This window comes from Trichosurus vulpecula, chromosome 1, assembly GCF_011100635.1.
Source record: "Trichosurus vulpecula isolate mTriVul1 chromosome 1, mTriVul1.pri, whole genome shotgun sequence".
Classification (NCBI taxonomy): Eukaryota; Metazoa; Chordata; class Mammalia; order Diprotodontia; family Phalangeridae; genus Trichosurus; species Trichosurus vulpecula.
This window is the reverse complement of record NC_050573.1, coordinates 273,004,667-273,024,257: the sequence shown is the minus strand read 5'-3', so window position 1 is coordinate 273,024,257 and position 19,591 is coordinate 273,004,667. Positions and strand designations below refer to the sequence as shown.

Sequence of the window (19,591 nt, the reverse complement as noted above, 5' to 3'; positions counted from 1 at the left end):
TTACATTGCGCCTGGCACTGTACAAAGTACTGAGGATACAAAAAGTTCTACAAGATATTTCCTGCCCTCAAGAAGCTCACAATCTAATGGGAGAAACAACAAGCAAATATGGACTTCATATCAGGAAAAACTTCCTACTATTCCAAAGTAAAAAGGGGTGGCTCAATGTGTGTCTACAAGCAAAAACTAGGGAGCTACCACTTGTCAGGTGTATTATCCTGAAAATTATTTTGCGATGCAAGGGTTGGACTAGATGGCCACTGAGGTCCCTTTGTGTCCTAGAGTAGAAAACTCTACCCAGGGTAAAGCAGAAAACAGCTTCATTGTATTAGAGGGAATAAATGACTTTTAAAAAGACAACAAATAGATGCAAGTAATGCCATAGTTAATATTCTAAATGGAGGCATCAAACTTTCAAAAGCTGTGTCAGAAGAATCAGTTCAGAGAAGCCACGTTTTAATTTGCATCTCAAGCCATCAACTAAACAGCTCTGCAGAGCAATGAGAGGAAACAGGAGGTAAAAATATTGTTTTAGTATTTTTCCTCTAGCATTCCTTCTTATTCCTCATTTATATCATGAATATTTATAGGAACCGCCTTCATCCTCCACTCCCCACCCTTCCAAAAAAAAAATATAAGAAAGCAAAAGAAAAATATACTTAAATATACCTGAATTACTTTATCCACTTTCAGGTCTTCAAGCGATGGATACAAAGACATTTTTGCAGGATTTTTACTAAAAAGAGAAGAAAAAATGTTAAATAAAATAACTTGGAAACACCTTTAAAAACAATACAATTGTGGTTATTGTAAAGTCCTGCTTTATAAAAGATACAGTAAAGCCACATGTTCATAAAGTTACCATAATAAAATATTTAATACAACAGTTACATTCAATAGCAGAACAATGGAAGAATATGAACACACAATTCACAACCCGAGCTGCTATTGCTATCTAAAACTAAGTACATGAAGTATCCAAGTACTGTAATACTATTTTAGATATACTATTTATATGTGAGAGACAATGTGGTGTAACAAGTAGACAGTGCTGATATCAGGAAGAGCTCAGTTCAAGTCCTGCTTCTAGCACATTCTGGCTATGTGACCCTGAGGGAATTACTTAAATTTCTCAGTGCTCCTAAGGAATTCTCTAATAGTATAAATTGCATTATGGTTGTTAACTTGCATGGTAGAGGGAGTTTCTCAAGCCACCATCTTGGCTCCACCCCCTTAGAGGGAGTTTCTAACACCAATGAAACCAAAGGTCAGGATCAACTTTTCCACTCCCTCCCAAACTCATGCAATTATGTCATACTGTCTTGGATTCAGAATGATTAGACTGTTACCACTTGCACAGGGAACCATAGAGATTGTCTGACTAGGGCCCATAAAGATTAAGGGAATAGTCCATAGTCTGTGGCTCACCAACATATTCTGTGACCTTAAGCAAGTAAATCTCACAATCTGGGCCAGTTGCCTTATCTGCAAAATAAAGGGGCTGGAGTAGACAGATGGTCTATAAGGTTTCTTTCATCACTAACATTCTAATCCAAAATAGTTTCAAAAACACGCCACAAATGCCAATGTAAATACAAATTACCTGAAAATATATTAAGGAACATAAAATAAAAGGAGATCATGTACATCCAAATTTATTTAATCCATATTTAACTGAAAAAAGTTATTTTTGCCAATCTGTCCAATACTATGTAGAACACTAAATAGGAAAGCAGAATAGCAACTTGTTCCAAGGCTGTTTCTATTTGAACTCCATAAAAGACCTGTGGAAGAAATCAAAACCACGTAGAAATAAGCTAGGGTACATGCTACGTCTTATCGAAAACATTCTAATACTTTTATTCGATTTCAAAGAGGAAGTATTTTATCCACTTGTGAGAATCGGCAGAATAAATACAAAAGATTAGCAAGACATCTTTCCATCCAAACCCAATCAAAAATGATGAAGATGAGAATAATTGGGCCAGCTACATGGTGCAGTAGATCGAACACTGACCATGAAGTCAGGAGGGCTTGAATTCAAATTTGGTTTCAAACTGTGTGACCCTGGGCAAGTCACTTAACTCAACTTTTTCCAAAAAGAAAAAGCCCAAAGATAATAATTACAGCAGCTGACACACACAAAGGCCTTATGCTGGCAGATATACATACAGCTGAATCCACAAAAAGACTACCCCCTTTCTTATTTACTACTACTAGCACCACCCAAGGTAAAAAAATTTCATAAATTAATAACACCAGAGAATTTATTTAGGCTCCAGTTCTAGGAAAGCATCATGAAGTTTTGCTCAAACACCCTGTCACATCACCCACTCCAAAAAGGCAAGAAGCAGCAAACATGGCTTCTGCCAAGGAAAAAAGAAAGGAGTATGACATGGAAGGTAAGCTCTACCCAATGCTCCAGGCCACAGGGACTAGAGTAGAACAAAGCATTAAGACTGAGGCAACATGAGGTAGAAACCTAGACTAAGTCTAGTTCTTCCTCCCTGAACGTTACTCAGGGCAGAGATCTAACCCCCAGCTAGCCATACCATATTCTCCAACACCAGGAGACAAAAGGCACCCAGCAACTCACTGTGCAGCAGTGGATGACAAAGGTAAGGAACACTCCCAAACCTTATTAAGGGGCAGGGAATATTAGGAAAAAGCTCCAAGATGAAAATTTTGATCAAGAAAACCTTCACAAAAGCCTAGCCTGCAAGCAGATAAACCAAAGAAAACACAAAAAATTTAAAAACCCCAAAGTACCTCGAATAAATATGATAAAGGAAAACGAATATCCAAGTCTCAGCTCCAGCACCATGTCCTACAAGAAACCTTTCTTGATCCACAACTGCTAGTGCTTTGTCTCTTAACTACATTGTATTTACTTTGTATATACTTACATAGGCATGTTTTGTTCCCCATTAAAATGTAAGGCTCTTGGGAATAGACTTATTTTTGTCTTATTTCCAGCATAAAGCAGAGTAAGTGCCAGACACATAAGAGGTATTTGATAAAGTCTTGTTGATTGACTAAATATTACTCCTTAATAAATTCTTGTTGATTGACTAAATATGACTCATTAAAAGACTATCTTCTGGACTCTGAGAGATCACTGAAAGACTGCACGAAACTCCAAATGGGTCCAAAACAGAATTAAACTCTTAGAACAAATCAGGAATCAATTTAGGCAAGAACACTTTGTCAGTGAAGTACCATTGTGATTGCCATTTTGCAGATAAGACAACTGAAGCTCAGAGCAGCCCAAACGGCAGCAACCAAAGCTGCTACGATGCAGACCAGCTAATTAGAGCAGTGATTATAATTAACAAACACCTACCAACTGCTGACTTTCAGACCATTTTGGCTACTGCCCTGGGTCCTCTTCTCCCTCCATACTACTTCACTTGGTGATCTCATCAGCTCACATGGAGTTAATTATATAACCTTCCTCAAATCTACCTATTCCTTTATGTGTTGTCTCACTTCTCATGATCCATACTGTCCTTGCAGTTTTCTTGGTAAAGTTACTGGAGCAGTTTGCTATTTCCTTTTCCACTGGATCAAAGCAAACAAAGGCTAAGTGACTTGCCCAGGACCACACAGCTATTTAAGTGTCTGAGTCCACATCTGAATTCAGGTCTTCCTGACTCCAGGTCCAGTGCTCTTATCTACTAAGCCATCCAGCTGACAAATCTAACTATCCTGCCCTAATATCTCTGTTGACCTCCAATCTCACATCTCCAACTGTCTTTCAATCATCTCTAGATATCCAATAGAAAGCTTAAAGAACATGTTGAGACGTTCTTTTTTTAATTTTTTTTTCCTTTTGGGGGGTGGGGGAGAAGGCAGGGCAATTGGGGTTAAGTGACTTGCCCAAGGTCACACAGCTAGTAAGTGTGTCAGGTGTCTGAGGCCGAATTTGAACTCAGGTCCTCCTGATTCCAGGGCTGGTGCTCTATTCACTGCGCCACCTACCTGCCCCAACTCAACATGTTCAAATGGAATTCATTATCTTTCGTCCTAAAATCTCCCCACTGCTACCTTCCCAATAGCACAGTGTCATGCCTGAAGTCAGGAAGACTCATGTTCATAAGTTCAAATCTGGCCTCAGACACTTACTAGTGCAAAGTCACTTAACCCAGTTTGCCTCAGTTTCCTCATCTGCAAAATGAGCTGGAGAAGGAAACAGCAAAACACTCCAGTCTCTCTGCCAAGAAAACCCCAAATGGGGTCACAGAGTCAGACACGACTAAAATGACTTAACAAAAACTACCACACCACACCATCTTTCCATCCCTCAAGCTCACAAATGTAGGAGTCACCCTGGATCCCTCACTCTCTCTCACTCCTCATATCCAAACTGTTGCCAAGGTAGGCTGATTTCACCTTTGCAACATCTCTCTTATACACACAGACACTGCCACCTCTCTGGTACAGGCCCTCATCACCTCATGCTGAGACTAATGCATTAGCCAGCTGGTTGTTCTGCCTGCCTCAAGACCCTCCCCATTTTAATCCATCCTCCAGTCATTAAAGTGATCTGCCTAAAGCATGGGTCAGACCATGTCATCCCCCTCCTTAAAAAATTCCAGTGGCTCCCTTTGGCCTCTTAGGATTAAATACAAAAACCTGTTTGGTTTTCAAAGCCCTTCATAACATAGTGGTCTAACCTTCCCAATCTTCTTACACCTTACTCCTGGGCACATACTTCTCAAATCTAGTAACAGGACTCCTTGTTGTTCAAAGAACAAAGCACTCAATCTCTTGGCTCTGGGCCTTTTTTCTGTCTCCCATGCCAGTAAAGCTCTCCCTCCTTAACTCCACCTACTGGCTTCCCTGGCTTTAAGCCCCAACTAAAATCCCTACAGGAAGCCAAAATTTTCCAACCCCCCCCCCATCCTAATGCCTTCCTTCTCTTAATTATTTTGTTTATCCTCTCTATAGCTTATTGGTACATAGTTGTTTGCTTGTCTCTCCCCCGTTAGACTGTGAACTCCCTGAGAACAAGGACTGCTATTTGTCTCTCTATCCCCAGAACTTAGCACACACTAGGCACTTAATGTTTACTGACACTGATTTATACAGAAGCTCAGACGAGAAGCAGCATGCAAACTAGTCCAAAGGGGTGCTAATTCCAAACTGGCCACACCCTTTACATCTTTAGGTCTCTGTTTTCTTATTTGTAAAATGAAGATATTTCTACTTATACTACCTACAACACCTGGTTTTTGTAAGGAAAGCATTTGTAAACTATCAAGTGCATTATAAATGAAAGCTTGTGTTATAATATGTGGTTGTCTCTAATCCTTCCATTCATTCAATCAACCAAAGAAGAATTATTACATGTCTACTATGTAGGTCTTTTTTTTTTTGTCCAAACCTTGATTTCGTTGGTATAAGCAGCCTGGGTGAGACATTTACACTATCAACCCAAATGAGCACCTGGGCTTCGACTAATCTTAGAGAGTTAAGGGTACTCAGAAGTTAAGTAACTTGACCAGGGTTACATTAAGTGCTGCAGATTCAAATTTAAATATAAGATACAATACAGAGTCTCTGAACTATCCAAGTAACTCTTCATTTTCCATCAGTGTCTCTGCTTGGTTGACGCCACAAAACAACAAGTGCCCAGCCAGGCACCCCTCCCCCCTTTTCAGCTTCCTTTTATAGTCTTCCCCCATTAGACTGTAAGATTATAAATTCCTGAGTGCAGGGACTGTCTTTTTCTTTTTTGTATCCCCAGGGCTTAGCACAGTGCCTGGCATAGTTTTTAATGTTGTTGTTGTTCATGCTTCAAAGAGGACCAATGACATCCTGGAGTGATGTCTGGACTTGCCCATGAATTGGATTTAAGTGAGGTAGAGGTATACAAAGTCATTAGATTCACTCTCTCTTCCAGTCACTGAAGACCAGTGGCAAGACAAAAGTCAGGACTACTGGCAATGGGGATGCGGTGGATGCCCTTGACCAAGCTCTAAAGGCTCCACTTCACCTGCATCAGCTGCCTTCATGGCCTTGGAATAAGTTGTTCTCATCTGCCCCTTCCACAGAGGAAGTCTTCACATGCTTGGGCTAGGTTTTTCCACAACCCACTGAGGCCTGTCAGTTACTCTCCACCTGGTTAAGCCAGTGTGCTGAGACCCTTTTACCAGGCTGTGGCTGATGTGCACACTCTACAGCTTCTTGGACCCACGGGTGAGAGCTGGGTGAAGTGGAATACCAAAGGTGGATGAGCAGCCCTGAAAAGGACTCAGCAAGCCCTCACAACAGAGGTGTCAGTTTAACACCCCACACACCCCTGGCACACAGTAGGCACTTAATAAATGTTTATTGAATTGAATCTGCCCTTAAGGGTAAAGCAGTTAGCCCAAACAATCCTAATACAAATAAAAATGATATATAATATATAAGTATGACAAGAAAATTTCTGGCTCATACTTCTTGTTCCCCTCTGACTAAAGACTGTAATGGGAAAGAAACTCTGGCTCAAAACTTCTTCCCTCTACTATGCTAAGAGGGCACTTCCCCAGCTTTATTTTGAGCTTCCGGTCATTGTTCCTGTTAGCTAGAAAGGTCACAACACCTGAGAATCAAAGCTGGGAAACAAGCTCTGTGTCCTTATTTTCCCCTTTCTGTTATTTGTTTCCAGATGAATTCCCTTATCTTTTCCTTCTGCTTTCAGTGAAATTCCACTTTTCTGTGTTACCTGTACATTATCTCATGTGGGACCTCTTCTTTCCAGTGTTGTCATAATCACCCTAGCTTAGGCCTACACTGTTGCAAAAGGGTATTCAACTAGTCTTCCTACTTCCAATCTAGCTTCTCTCCATTTCTTCCTTCACATGGCCAAACTAATCTTCCTTAAAAACATCTCTGATCACATGACTCCTTAACCTAAAAACTCTTCAATGGCTCCCTATTGACCATATAAAGTATAAACTATTGATTTTGGCATTCAAAGCCCTCCAGATTCTTGTTCCAACCTGCCTTTCCAGCTCATTTCATATCTCAGTCTGTTCTTATCCTGTGTGGTTTGGCAAATGGTACAATACTATATCCTCTATCTTTACTAGTATTTGATCATGATACCTCTTCCTATCTTGAATGGACTTTCCCCTCCATTTGTCTATTAAAATTCTTCCCTTTCCTTCTAAGTCCAACTTGATGATGTCTTCTCCACAAAGTTTTTTCTGGTGCCCACCCCCCTTCTCCCTACTTACATAAATTTTTCATTGTACTTTGCCTGAACCTGTCCTTTACATGTTCTCCCTTGTATGTTTTTTGCATACTTTTCTCTTCCCTACTCAGCAATTATATTATGAAGGACCTTTCTCATATTTATTTCTATATTACCATCACCTAAGAGTGTCTTTCATGTAACAGGCACATAATGTTGAAATGAAATGAAAACCAATGTTTAATCTTAATTCCAAAGAACTGATGATGAAGCATGCTCTCATCCTGGTGAAGAAGTAGCAGACTAGGGTGAGTACTGCAACATAGACACTGTATTGGTTTGTTTTACTTGACTGTTTCTATGTGATGATCGGGTGGGGAGCTATACATGGAGGAATTCATGGAAAGCAGCTGTGGTAAAATGAGCAAAAAGAATCAATTTTAAAAATTCAAAACATTTTCAAAGTGATTAAATGGACCTCACTACCTACCAATCCTAGAGATCTTTCTCAGATAGTTTCCCTTTTGTGACATGTCCTCCCTTTAGCATTTAAATGACCCACCGCTATTCTTAATATTTATGTTCTAGGTTTTGATTCCTCTGACACTCACTTAAACCAGATTTTAGCTTTCCAAAAGTGCCTAGCACAGATAACAGACCCACTCCTTTCTTGGGATTTTCTCTCCCTACTTACCTAGAATTAAATTGGTTTACCCCTGACAACTAGCAAATGATCCATTTGACTAAAGTCGACCATCAGAAAAAGTATTTCCAGAAATACCCAATAAATCTTAAATGTTACCATATGTTCACATAATAAAAACATCATTATGAGAGCTTTGCCTGAACTTGGAACAAAAGATATTCTAAAGGAAGATACTAAGGGGGAGGATAAGAGGGGATGATGACTTTCCTTCTTGGAACAAGTGACTAAAAAGAACAGGATCACATTGCTGGAAATAACCTCAGAAATCATCTACTTCAATCCTTTCCTTTTACAAATGAGGGAAAGTGAAGCACAGGCAGGTTAATTGGCTTGCCCCCAGTCACACAAGTACTAGGTGACAAATATCTGGAGACACATCTTCTGACCCCAAAGCTAAGGGTTCTCCTACTGTACTCAAAAAACATTTTCCTATTCATTTGTCTATTACTCAGCAAAAATAAATGCTGCCTAAAGGGCAATAGAAAACTATCATATACATACATATATAATTGAATTAATGTTCCTCAAAGGTAAATTTTTAAAAGACCAACAAGTTAAATGTTCCATGTATTTGAATTAGACTGTGGAAAGACAGAACGGTATAGTAAAAACAGTGCTAGACTTTGAGTTAGGAAGGCCTAGGTTCGAATCTTGCCTCTAACACTTATTAGCTCTGTGATCAGAGCAAATCACTTCATCTCTTGGGGCCTCCATTTCCTCAACTGCATTCCTATTAGTGATCTTGGCTAAGTCAAAAGACTTACCCTCTCTGTATCTGTCTCATCTGTAAAAGGAAGGGGTTGTATCAGGATGACCTCTAAAGTTCAAGCTCAAGATCTCTGATAATTCATTTTGGACTCTTGTTCCAAGAGGTAAGTTCATACCTTCATGACTCAATAGTATTGCCTTTTAGCATGTCTTCTTTTTCAACCTAGCACACAATTGATATTTACATTTTTCTTACATGGATAAATGTTAACATTTAAGATGGACAAAACATTAAAACTTTAGTGAGAATGTAAAGAGCTTTGCAAACCCTAGAGCACAAGAGAAATGGCAGCTATTATTTTTACAGATAAGGAAACTGAGGCCCAGAGAAGTTAAATGACTTTCTTATAGTTACACAGTGCCACAGGATAAAGATATAGATTTCACCTACCTAATTTTGTCAAATTCTAGTGGATAAGTCAACTCTAAGGAGATAATTTGTTAACCAAGTACAAGTAACAGTCTACTATTATTAGATTCTTCCCATTTTGGTCAGGAGTATGGTATCCTATCCTTCCTAGCAATATCTTAAAAAAAATATCAGAAATCAATTTTGCCACCATTTAGTTTAGTTTACAATTTTATGATTACTGAATAATCTTTTTGAAAAGTTTGATGAATTTTTTATACTGCTTACTTCATAGTATTCAGTTCAAATGTCTTGTAGAACTGCCAAGCTCTATCAGAATTCGTTGGTGAAAACCGATGAACTATGAAGCTACAATTTTTACATTTTCACATTTATATTCCCAAGCTAGGATTGGAAAAAAATGAAATGACTAGTCAAGACTAAGATCTTCTTTACATCATCTGCGGCATTGGTAACTAAGGTGGGACCAATGAAGGGAGGTCTGGTTTTATCTTCGCTTACAAGTAGGCCCCAAACCCCTAGCTATTAGGTGTTAAGCCAATGCGGGAGTGAAGCCCCCAGGGTCCTAAGGGGAATTGCTAAGACCAGAGCCAATAGTAAGAGCTTAAGTTCTGGTCCCTCAGATGACCGTTTAATGACTGCTAAAGAGTGCATAAAAAGAGAGGACAGAGCTACTTGCTTAGGGCTCTCACTCTTGGTGGTGTGCTTATGTGGAGACTGGGCAGCTGTAGTTAAAAGCCCCCCAGCTTGTAAACCCAGACGTTTGGACTTTGTTAAACCCTGGTAACTATGCATTGAGATTTGAATCAGACAAGGTTTGTCTGTTGATGGTTGTAATTTGCTTGTATTTGCTCTCAAGTTCAGGGTGTTGGCTTTTTCCCCTGAGCTAAGTGAATGATATTTGTATGCTGGATTAAAGTAAGCTTATTAACCCCTTAATGTTGCTTTCCTTAGTTAAGCAGATCAAAAGAACCTGGGCTTGCAGGGTTCTTGTGGGGCTTGTGTTCGTTTTTCACCCCCACAACAGCTGCTAGCCGAAATGTTGAAACATCTGCACATAGTATAAAAGGAAACACAAAAACCAGGGAGTAGGGCTCACAGGGAGATACCACCCGATCTTTATAAAACACACTTGAGGCAGAACTGCAACCTATAAAAAGTCAAATCAACAAACATTGTATCAGGTGCCCGCTATGCTTCAGAAATTGTGTTAATAACTGTCATGGGTGGTCATTCATTTAAAATTTTTCCCTTTAAGTCACTTTTTTTTCCCTCAAGTTGAGGCTGGCAGCAAAAATTAATACACATTAGAATTTGGCACAAAATATACTCTGGAAACAAAGACTTTAGAAATAACTTGGGAAATTCCTGTCAAAACTTTGTTATTTAAGTTTAAATGAAAACTCCATGTGGAAAGAGTCCCCTATACAATTCAATAAACATTTCTTAAGCTCCTAGGCACCTCGCTATCTACTGAACAGTGTAAACAATGCTTACTTATACAAGTAAAATGCAGTCACGTTCCCTTTTTATTAGAAAGGGATTGAAACTCCAGCTCTCGGTCACTAGATCTCCGAGGGTCCTTCGTTTTTTGCACCCACACCCAACAGTGTTTTCCACTGGATCCACCTTCTCCAGAATTAAAGGTTTCTGCAGTGCTTGTGTAATCTCCACGTCCGGGGAGGAAGGCTGCAGAGCCAAAGCTGCGCCCACTAAACAAATAAGTCCCCCCCCCTCCCCGAGACGCCCAAATCACTCCAAGCCTGCGACGCCCCCGAAAGCAGGAGGGGGAGAACCGAGCCGCGGAAACTCGCAAGCGCTTTTCTTTGGGGTGTTTCCCCCCTTCTTTGTGAACTTCCCGCCGAGCCTCCTGCAGATAACGGGGGTTTGGGAGGAGGCGCCCCGAGGTCTGCGCCCCTCCCCGCCCCGAGAGTGCGGTCCGTCCAGTCCGAGCGTCCGGGCGCAGCCCACGCCCTTCCCCCACCCCGACCTTGGCCCAGAAAGGGGAGCTGGGGCTTTCCGAGCCCCCTCCCCAAACCGCGAGCCCCCAGGGCCTCCTGAGCCCGGGGAGGGGGCCGATTCTGACCAGCTGTCGGCTGCTCCTTGGGGGAAGAAACCCCAGCGCAGCCTCCACCCCCACCCCGGGGGTTCACGGACCGAGCCCCAAGGGACGCGTCCTTCGGGTTTTCGCTCTCCCCCGCTAAACCCACCTAGCCCGGGATTGGGGGGGACTGCCATTCCGCCCCCCAAAGCTGCTGCTCACCTGAGCCTCGCTGGCGGTTTCCTCCAACTGGCCTCGACTGCCTGCCCCAGCAACGGTTTTCCGATCCTCTGGGAAGGGAGAAGTCCGGGAATCAAGCGATCAGTCAGCGGGAGAGTTACGTCACACTCGCTAAGCCCCGCCCCCCGCCTGCGCAGACGTCTCTCCAACATCCAGGTCAGGTGACGTTCTCCTCTCTCACTTTACCCCGCCCTTAGGGTTGCCAAGACAACCTTGGGACTGGGCTGAGCCAGAGAGGCTGAGAGAAGAGGAAGGGGATGTGGTTTGGGATAGGGCAGTTGCTCCATCTGCTCACAGCTCTGGCTCTCATCCTTCCGCCCCCAGAGGACAGGGGAAACCATCAGCAACCTACTCTGAGCAATGACTCACAGCTTTCCCGGTCACAAATTTTGTCTGTAGTCATGCCCACATACCTTTCTCCATCCTTACTTTAGCACAGTGCCCGGCACATAACAGGCGCTTAATAAATGTTGATTGATTGATTGAGTTTCATACCCAGTACTTTCCCTCCTCCGCTCCGACCACTGACCTCCCTGGCTTCCTTTGAGTCCGGACTAAACTCCCACGTAGTACAGGAAGCCTTCCCTAACTCCTCCTTAATTCCAGCACTTTCCTTCTTTTAAATTGGAATGTTCTTCCTTCTCTGTTCTGACTACTGATCTCTCTGACTTCCTTTAAATGACAACGAAAATCCCATTTTCAACAGGAAGCATTCCTTAACCCCTCATTATTCCAGGCTTTCCTCCTTTTAATTATTTCCTATTTACCCTGTATGTAGTTTACTTTGTGTGTAATTATTTGAATGTTGTCTCTCCCATTAAACTATAAGCTTCTTGAGGGTGAGGACTGTCTTTTGCCTCTTTTGCATACTCAACACAGTGCCTGGCACACAGTAAACGCTTAATAAAAGTGTACTGAATTGGATTGAATTAATATATGTTTATTGAATTGAATCTTCACATCTCCCTTCCCCCACTTACCTTTCTTATCACCTGGATCCTCAGAGCTCCATCTGTAAAAGGGGATTCTCTGGGCAAGTGCCTCCATGTCTGAATACTAATCATTAATCAACTGCTAAATGTAAATTACAGCTACATATTAAGCAATGAAATTTCTATCTATAATTCTATTATAATTATAAATAAAATATGAATGTAGCAAAGGAGTTGACCGAGGAGCCCCTGGTCAATTGACTTCTCCTTCTGCTCCCCATCTACTTGAAGAGATTTTAGAAAGTAAGGAAGAAGTGATGGTTTTGAAGAAATGAAAGGATACAGCCTTGTCAGACACTGGATGGTCCCATTTGCTGGTTGTAATGGTGTGCCCCCTTCAGACTCTGAGGAGTCCATTTGTACAGGAAAGGATTGGGAAACTTAAAGACTTAAGGGGCCCAGAAGAGCAACTCATCCAAAAAGTGATGCTATGTTCCTTGAGGAACAACTCAAAGAAATTCTGAGAAGATACCGGAAATACTGGAAGATATTGAGAAGATACTGTAGCACCAGAAGTATTGTTTGCCTTGGCCACTTGGGTTCCCTATTTGTGTTCCATTCTATTTGTAAAGTTTATGCATCGATGTTGTATATATTTGTGGGTGAGTATGCCCCAGGCTTATGGAGGACATGTTTTGTTGCCACTGTATTTAACTGTGCAATCTGGGGTAATATTTTTATTATCTGCTAATTCTGTCGTCTAGTTGGCTATTAAGAAGAAAACATCAGGAGAGGCTCACAAGGCATAAAGTTACTAGTGTGGACCCTTAAAATGTCTGGTACTTGAACTCAGCTTCTGAATGCTATTTGAGGGAGCAGACCAGAGGAAGTAGATAAATTTTGCATATCTTGTGAATTTGTACAAACCCACTGAGAAGATTCTTTTTTATTTCTACCACCACTGAAAATGCTTAAAACACAAAAAGACTCACAAGTACACATTTACAAATACAGAAACAGAAAACAATAACCTTTCTCTTACATTACTCTCTCTTCCAAAAGGCAAAGACAACTTTGTGAAACTGCTGAAACACATCATCTATTTGCATCCCAGACCCGTGCCATCTAAGCAGCTTACAACAGACCTCCTGGCCACCCAAGGCATGGCTTGGGCTTTCTTAGACCTTTCAATAGTAGTAACCTCTTGGTAGTGGTCCTTCTCTTCTGAGATATAGTGATTCTATGGTAATCACCTCCCAGTGGTCAGCTAGCACTCAACCCAATAATTCTCAGCATTTTACTTCATGAATTTATAATGAGGGCCAGAAATATACATTTCTCAGGTTCACAGAATTGTATTCTGTGCTCAGGGGAGAAAACAAAAAGTGGAAGGTAGTTAAGGACTCAGGCTCGCATAGGCAAACACCATGCTGTTGTTGCCATATGATTGTAGCCACCATTGCCATTGGGCTGGGAGGAAGACAGAAATACCTTCTTCACCTTCTTCTTGCTGGCAATCTAAGGGAGAGCAAGCACCAGAAGATTCCCATATCCCATAAAAGACTCCTCTTAAAATCCACCAAGTGTACAGCTTCTCCTGACCCTGACCATCACTGGTGATGAATCAAGTGTTGCTACAGTTTCTCAATTATGCTTATGTCCTTCAGAAATAGACTAGAGCACATGGCTCACAGGAAAGAAACAGAGCACCTGCCTAGCTCCACAGGCAGTATCCTAGTCTAACAGATCGAAGGGTTTCCCTCTTCATACCTATTACACGAATAATTATCACAAACATTTGTAATGTTTAGGGGCCTTTGAACATGCCCATTTGTCCAACATGGAGCTCATGGGGTACCCTGCTACATGAGTGTGGTAGCCTCCTCTGATTGGTGCTCTCTCTCTCTGTCTCTCTCTTTCTCCCTCCCCCATCTTTTGTCTGTGCTCCTAGCTGCTACTCCCAGCCTGGATGCTTGCTTTTTTACTCTGGCTCTAAGACATGAATCTAGGGGTGTTTGTTTCTGGTCTGTGTTGCTTGTCTCCAGTTTCAGGTGCTAGAAGTGATTCCCATAGGACCAGGAGTTCAAGCCATAACAACCTTGGAGCCAGGATTGCAGGTGGGATGGTGCAACCATACACCACACATGCCCCTCCAACAGGGGGAAGTCGTGAAAAGCCAGGGTACCTGAGACTGGAGCCCAAGGGAAGAGTTTGGACTCTGACCTGAGACTCTTATCTAGGGGAACTAATCTAAACTATAAACCTAATCCCCTTCCCCTCCCCAGAGACTGAGGTAGTATGGAGGGGGAGGAGGAATTATGCATCCCACATGTTGCAGGGAGGCAGGGAGTATGTATATTAGTGAAGTAAATATTCCTCTTTATAAAAGCTCCACAGTGTTACACATTTATTCACAGTTTTGAGAATTAAGATTTTCATTTTTTATTTGCAAAGTACCCAAAACACTAATACCATAACACAATTATAGCTGTTATTCTATAGGTTTCTGTCTTCATTTTACCATAAACCACTAAAAAGTTAATTATTTGCAGGTCATTTGATCTGTAAGACTGTATAACTCCTAACTTCTTTTAATCCCAGCCACATGACAAACCAACCACATTTTCTCCATATGATAACAATCTGTCTTAAAAAGATTATTTTTTTTTCTATGTGCAATTTTGTACACAGTTATGAACAATTCCTTGTAGGACAGCAAAACCACTACTCCTCAGCTGACTAGCATGCAACACACTTACTTCCGCATATATAAGTTGTCTCACTTTAGATGATAAGTAATTTACTGAAAAGTTGCATACAAAGCATTTTTTTTAAAAACTGAGTGATAGTCTAAATGGACAAGTAGCAATTTTTTAAAAAGAAATTCTGAGATAAATAATTTTGTGAAATCAAGGAAGGGTATGTGAAAAACCACATTTGGATTACTCTATTGGTAAAAGTATAGGCAAGATTTTCCCCCAAAAATGTTGCCTTGGGAAAATTGAGGTGTAGCCTTCTATAATCAGTCATTTTTAAAAAATCGTTTTTCTTTTTTTAAATTTATGTTTTCTTTTAGTTTACAACACTCAGTTCCACAAGTTTTTGAGCTCCAAATTTTATCCCCCTTCCTCTCCTCCCCCCTCCCCCAAGACAGCATGTAATCCGATATAGGTTCTACATATACCTTCACATTAAACTTATTTTCACAATAGTCAAGTTGTAAAGAAGAATTATAAGCAATGGAATGAGCCATGCGAAAGAAGAAACAAAACCAAAAAAAAAAAAGAGAGAGAGAGAGGGAGCAAATAGTTTGCCTCAATCTGCATTCAGACTCCATAGTTCTTTCTCTGGATGTGGATAGCTTTTTCCATCATGAGTCTTTTGGAGTTGTCTTAGAACCTTGCATTGCTCAGAGTGTCTCTGATAAAGGCCTCATCTCTAAAATATACAGGGAACTGAGTCAAATTTATAAGAATACAAGTCATTCCCCAATTGATAAATAGTCAAAGGATATGAACAGGCAGTTTTCAGAGGAAGAAATTAAAGATATCTATAGTCATATGAAAAAAATGCTCTAAATCGCTACTGATTAGAGAAATGCAAATCAAAACAGCTCTTAGGTACCACATCTCTCTTGTCAGATTGGCTAACATGACAAAATAGGAAAATGACAAGTGCTGGAGAAGATATGGGAAAATAGCAACACTGTTACATTGTTGTTGGAGTTGTGAACAGATCCAGCCATTCTGGAGAGCAATTTGGACCTATGCCCAAAGGGCTATAAAAATGTGCATACCCTTTGACCCAGCAATACCACTTCTAGGGCTGTATCCCAAAGAGATCATACAAGTGGGAAAAGGACCCATATGTACAAAAATATTTATAGCAGATCTTTTTGTGGTGGCAAAGAATTGGAAATCAAGGGGATGCCCATCAATTGGGGAATGGCTTAACAAGTTGTGGTATATGAATGTAATGGAATAGTATTGTGCTATAAGAAATGAGGTGCAAACAGACTTCATAATAAGCTGGAAAGACCTACATGATCTGATGCTGAGTGAGGAGTGCAGAACCAGGAGAACATTATACACAATTACAGACACATGTGTGTGTGATGACTAACTATAATCAGTTATTTTAAAACATATGTCATTTGTATATGTATGCATATACACATATATACATGCATATACACAAATATATACATATATAAGGAGTAGCATTTTAGAGTTGTGACTTATATTCAGAAACTGACCATAATTTTATAAAAACGATAACTTATTTTATGATCTTTTTACTAGATTGTTTGGGCTACCTTTGGAGTGACATTGCTATCCCTACTGAAGATACTTTCTTACTATTAGGTATGCCTATGTGTTTATGCATGTGTGTATGTCTGTATGTGTAATACTAGATCATATATTTGTTTATGTTTCAATACTTCATTAGGTTGAGCTCCCTTTGAAGTAGATATTCCTTCCTACAGTGCATCCAACATTGTTATTTCACATTTAAGAAGAAAATCAAGCTGGAATTAATATAGATCTGCATTTTCATGAAGAATTATCTTTTTCTATCAAGTCTCTGAAAATACCTGTGTTATTTAGTGTTTGTTAAATTCATTATAAGAATAAATTACAAAAAAAGAAAAAACACATGCTATGGGTGCCAATGAAGTAGTCAAATTAACAGTTCTCCCTCTCTCTTCACTGGTTCACCTTTTCCAATTATACGTTTCTTTTATGCTACTCCTGGCAAACAAGTCATTAGTGCTTTTTCTTCTGCCCTTCCTAGTTCAAAGATCATCTTCCTCAACATAGAAAACAGAAGTAAAATAAGATTTTGAACAGTCCTGCTTTCTCTCTGTCATTAGTTATCATTGCCCTTACCCACCCTGAACAGTAGATCTATTCCTCCAATAAACCCTCTTTTCTGCAATATAGTTTACGAAACCTGTTTCTGTTGTCTGAATTCCTATTAAACCTTATCTCATTCTAAGCTTTTGTGCTACTTACATTATTCTTACATAATTTGGCTATACTAATTTTGATCATTCTCCATTATCTGCCCTTGATTCCATCTTCTGCACTTGCCTTTAAAAATCTAAGTTGTCTTTTTGACAGCTTTCCTGTTCTTCCTCTTCAGAATTGTTTCCTTTTTTGTCTTGAAAATTCATGCTTACTATTTTCAATTTTTTGTTTTTTTGTGTTTTTTTTCCTTTTGTTATATTTCTTCTTTCACAACATGACTAATAGGGGAGAAAAACTTGGAACCCAAAATCTTTCAAAAAATGAATGTTGAAAACTGTCCTTACATGTAATTGGAAAAAATAAAATACTATTAAATAAAAAAGAAAGAAAATTAATGCTTGCTGATGGACAAAAAGTAAAATAAAAGTTACATTTTAAGAAGAGCTTCTATTACGAAAGATTTACCCAAAATCATGTGCTTTTATCAGGTTGGGGCTGCACCTGCCTCTTTACTAGGTAATAATGTCCTCGGCAATCTCTATGAACCAACATAAATGTTCATTAAGAACATTAGCTTAGGCCAGCATCTCATATCATATTCTACAATATGGTACTTGGCCTGTAAATAAAAAGTCATATCATAAAGAATGTCCACTGACAATAATACTCATTCTGTGTTGCAGCTAAAAATTGATCACCAAACCTGAACAAGATAAGGTTTTTGCTATTAGCACCACCCCAGATTCAAAATTTTTATGTGGACCTTCTAATGAGCTCTGACTCTTTCAAAATTTTTATGTGGACCTTCTAATGAGCTCTGACTCTTTCAAGGTCCCCTGGAGTCCAGATTTATAGCACTACCTTGAAATTGAGGTCTTCCTGCCATATAAATCACAGTACTAGTAGAAGTCCAGATTTGCTCCTATACACCATGGTTCTGTCTGAGGTTAAGTAACTTGCCCAAGGTCACACAGATAGTAAGTGTGTCAAGTGTCTGAAGCTGGATTTGAACTCAGGTCCTCCTGACTCCAAGGCTGGTGCTCTACTCACTGCGCCACCCAGCTGCCCCCCTTGCTGTTTCTTGACTCCATCTCCTACTTGGTTCTGGAACTCCTCTGCTCGGTCCAGAAATTCCTTTTCACCTATAGATGCTACCATCCATTTCTATGGCCACATGTTTCCTAGATATATAGGCTTCCCCTCTAGGGGAAGTCCAAATCTCTGTGTATTTCCTTCTCTGTCTGTCAGTTTTGGCTCTTTCTTTTTCCCCTTTTCAAAGATCTAGACCAAAGGTATATCTCAGTTGCTATGATGCTGGCCTTTATTCAATCAGTAATCCTAATTGTGGTAGAGGATGGCTAACTAGCTCTCAGGGTAAGATTTCACACCCCATCAAAGAAGCATCTTCAATGCTAGAACAAGGTCTCATAGTTGGTGTTAATAGGGATGTTTATACCTTGTATCCCTACACACATAAGCTAGGGATGTTATTTTTATGTTCATTGAACCAAAGAGTTAAATTTAATTTTCAAAGTCTTCAACGAATCATGCAAACATTACAGAAAAGTCACCGTAACTCTTTGTACTTTTGTTTCTTAGCCCGTAAAGTGAAACTAATTAGGTGTCTTGCCAAGATGATTAAATCAATATTCATAAAGCACTATTTTATTGTTGAGGCAGCGTGAGCTCATTTACCGTCATTATCGCTAACATATAATATTAACAATTGGATAGAGATAGGGATTGCCCTGGGATTTCACTGGTATAGGGTACTCCCAAGTGAGGAAAATCTGTCCACCAATGAAGGTTAGCAGCTTTCTGTAATTTGTAGGCTTAGAGAGTCACCTAGAGCATCAAGAGAGTAAGGGACTTGTACAGGGTTAGTTAGTATGTGTCAGAGGGGAAACTTGAACTCAGATCTTTCTGGCTTCAAGGGTCTCTCAATCCACTATGCTATCTTACATTTTTCAATTCCATTTTATTTTAGATCCCAAATTTTCTCCCTCTCACCTTATGTAAACGATAGCTACTATTATTAACATCGCATTGGCTAGATGGCTAGGTGGCACAGTGGATAAAATGTTGGTCCTGGAGTCAGGAAGACGAGTTCCAATCCGGCCTCTGACACTTACTAGCTTTGTGATTTTGGGCACATCATTTAACCTCTACTTGCCTCAGTTTTCTCATCTGTAAAATGACAATAATAATAGCATCTGTCTCTCAAAGCTGTTGTGAGGGGGGCAGCTAGGTGGTGCAATGAGTAGAGTACCGGCCCTGGAGTCAGGAGGACCTGAGTTCTAATTCAGCCTCAGACATTCAACACACTTACTACTAGCTGTGTGACCTTGGGTGAGTCACTTAACCCCAATTGCCCTGCCTTC

The 19,591-nt window shown here is 40.3% G+C and overlaps 1 protein-coding gene across 2 annotated transcripts in view; it reads right to left on the bottom strand.

Annotated features, from left to right (window-relative positions):
- Window positions 1–11,449, bottom strand: part of LOC118842548 (syndecan binding protein) — a 41,060-nt gene extending 29,611 nt beyond the window's left edge. Inside the window, exons 1-2 of one of the 2 annotated variants that reach the window (XM_036750015.1) lie at window positions 11,291–11,449; window positions 670–736 (exon numbers count right to left, since the gene is read on the bottom strand). In XM_036750015.1, the coding sequence (XP_036605910.1) occupies window positions 670–720 (51 nt within the window). In that variant the 5' untranslated portion in view covers window positions 721–736; window positions 11,291–11,449. The remainder of the gene's footprint in view (window positions 1–669; window positions 737–11,290) is intronic. The other variant, XM_036750012.1, reaches the window with a different exon arrangement.
- Between the last annotated feature and the right edge of the window lie 8,142 nt (window positions 11,450–19,591).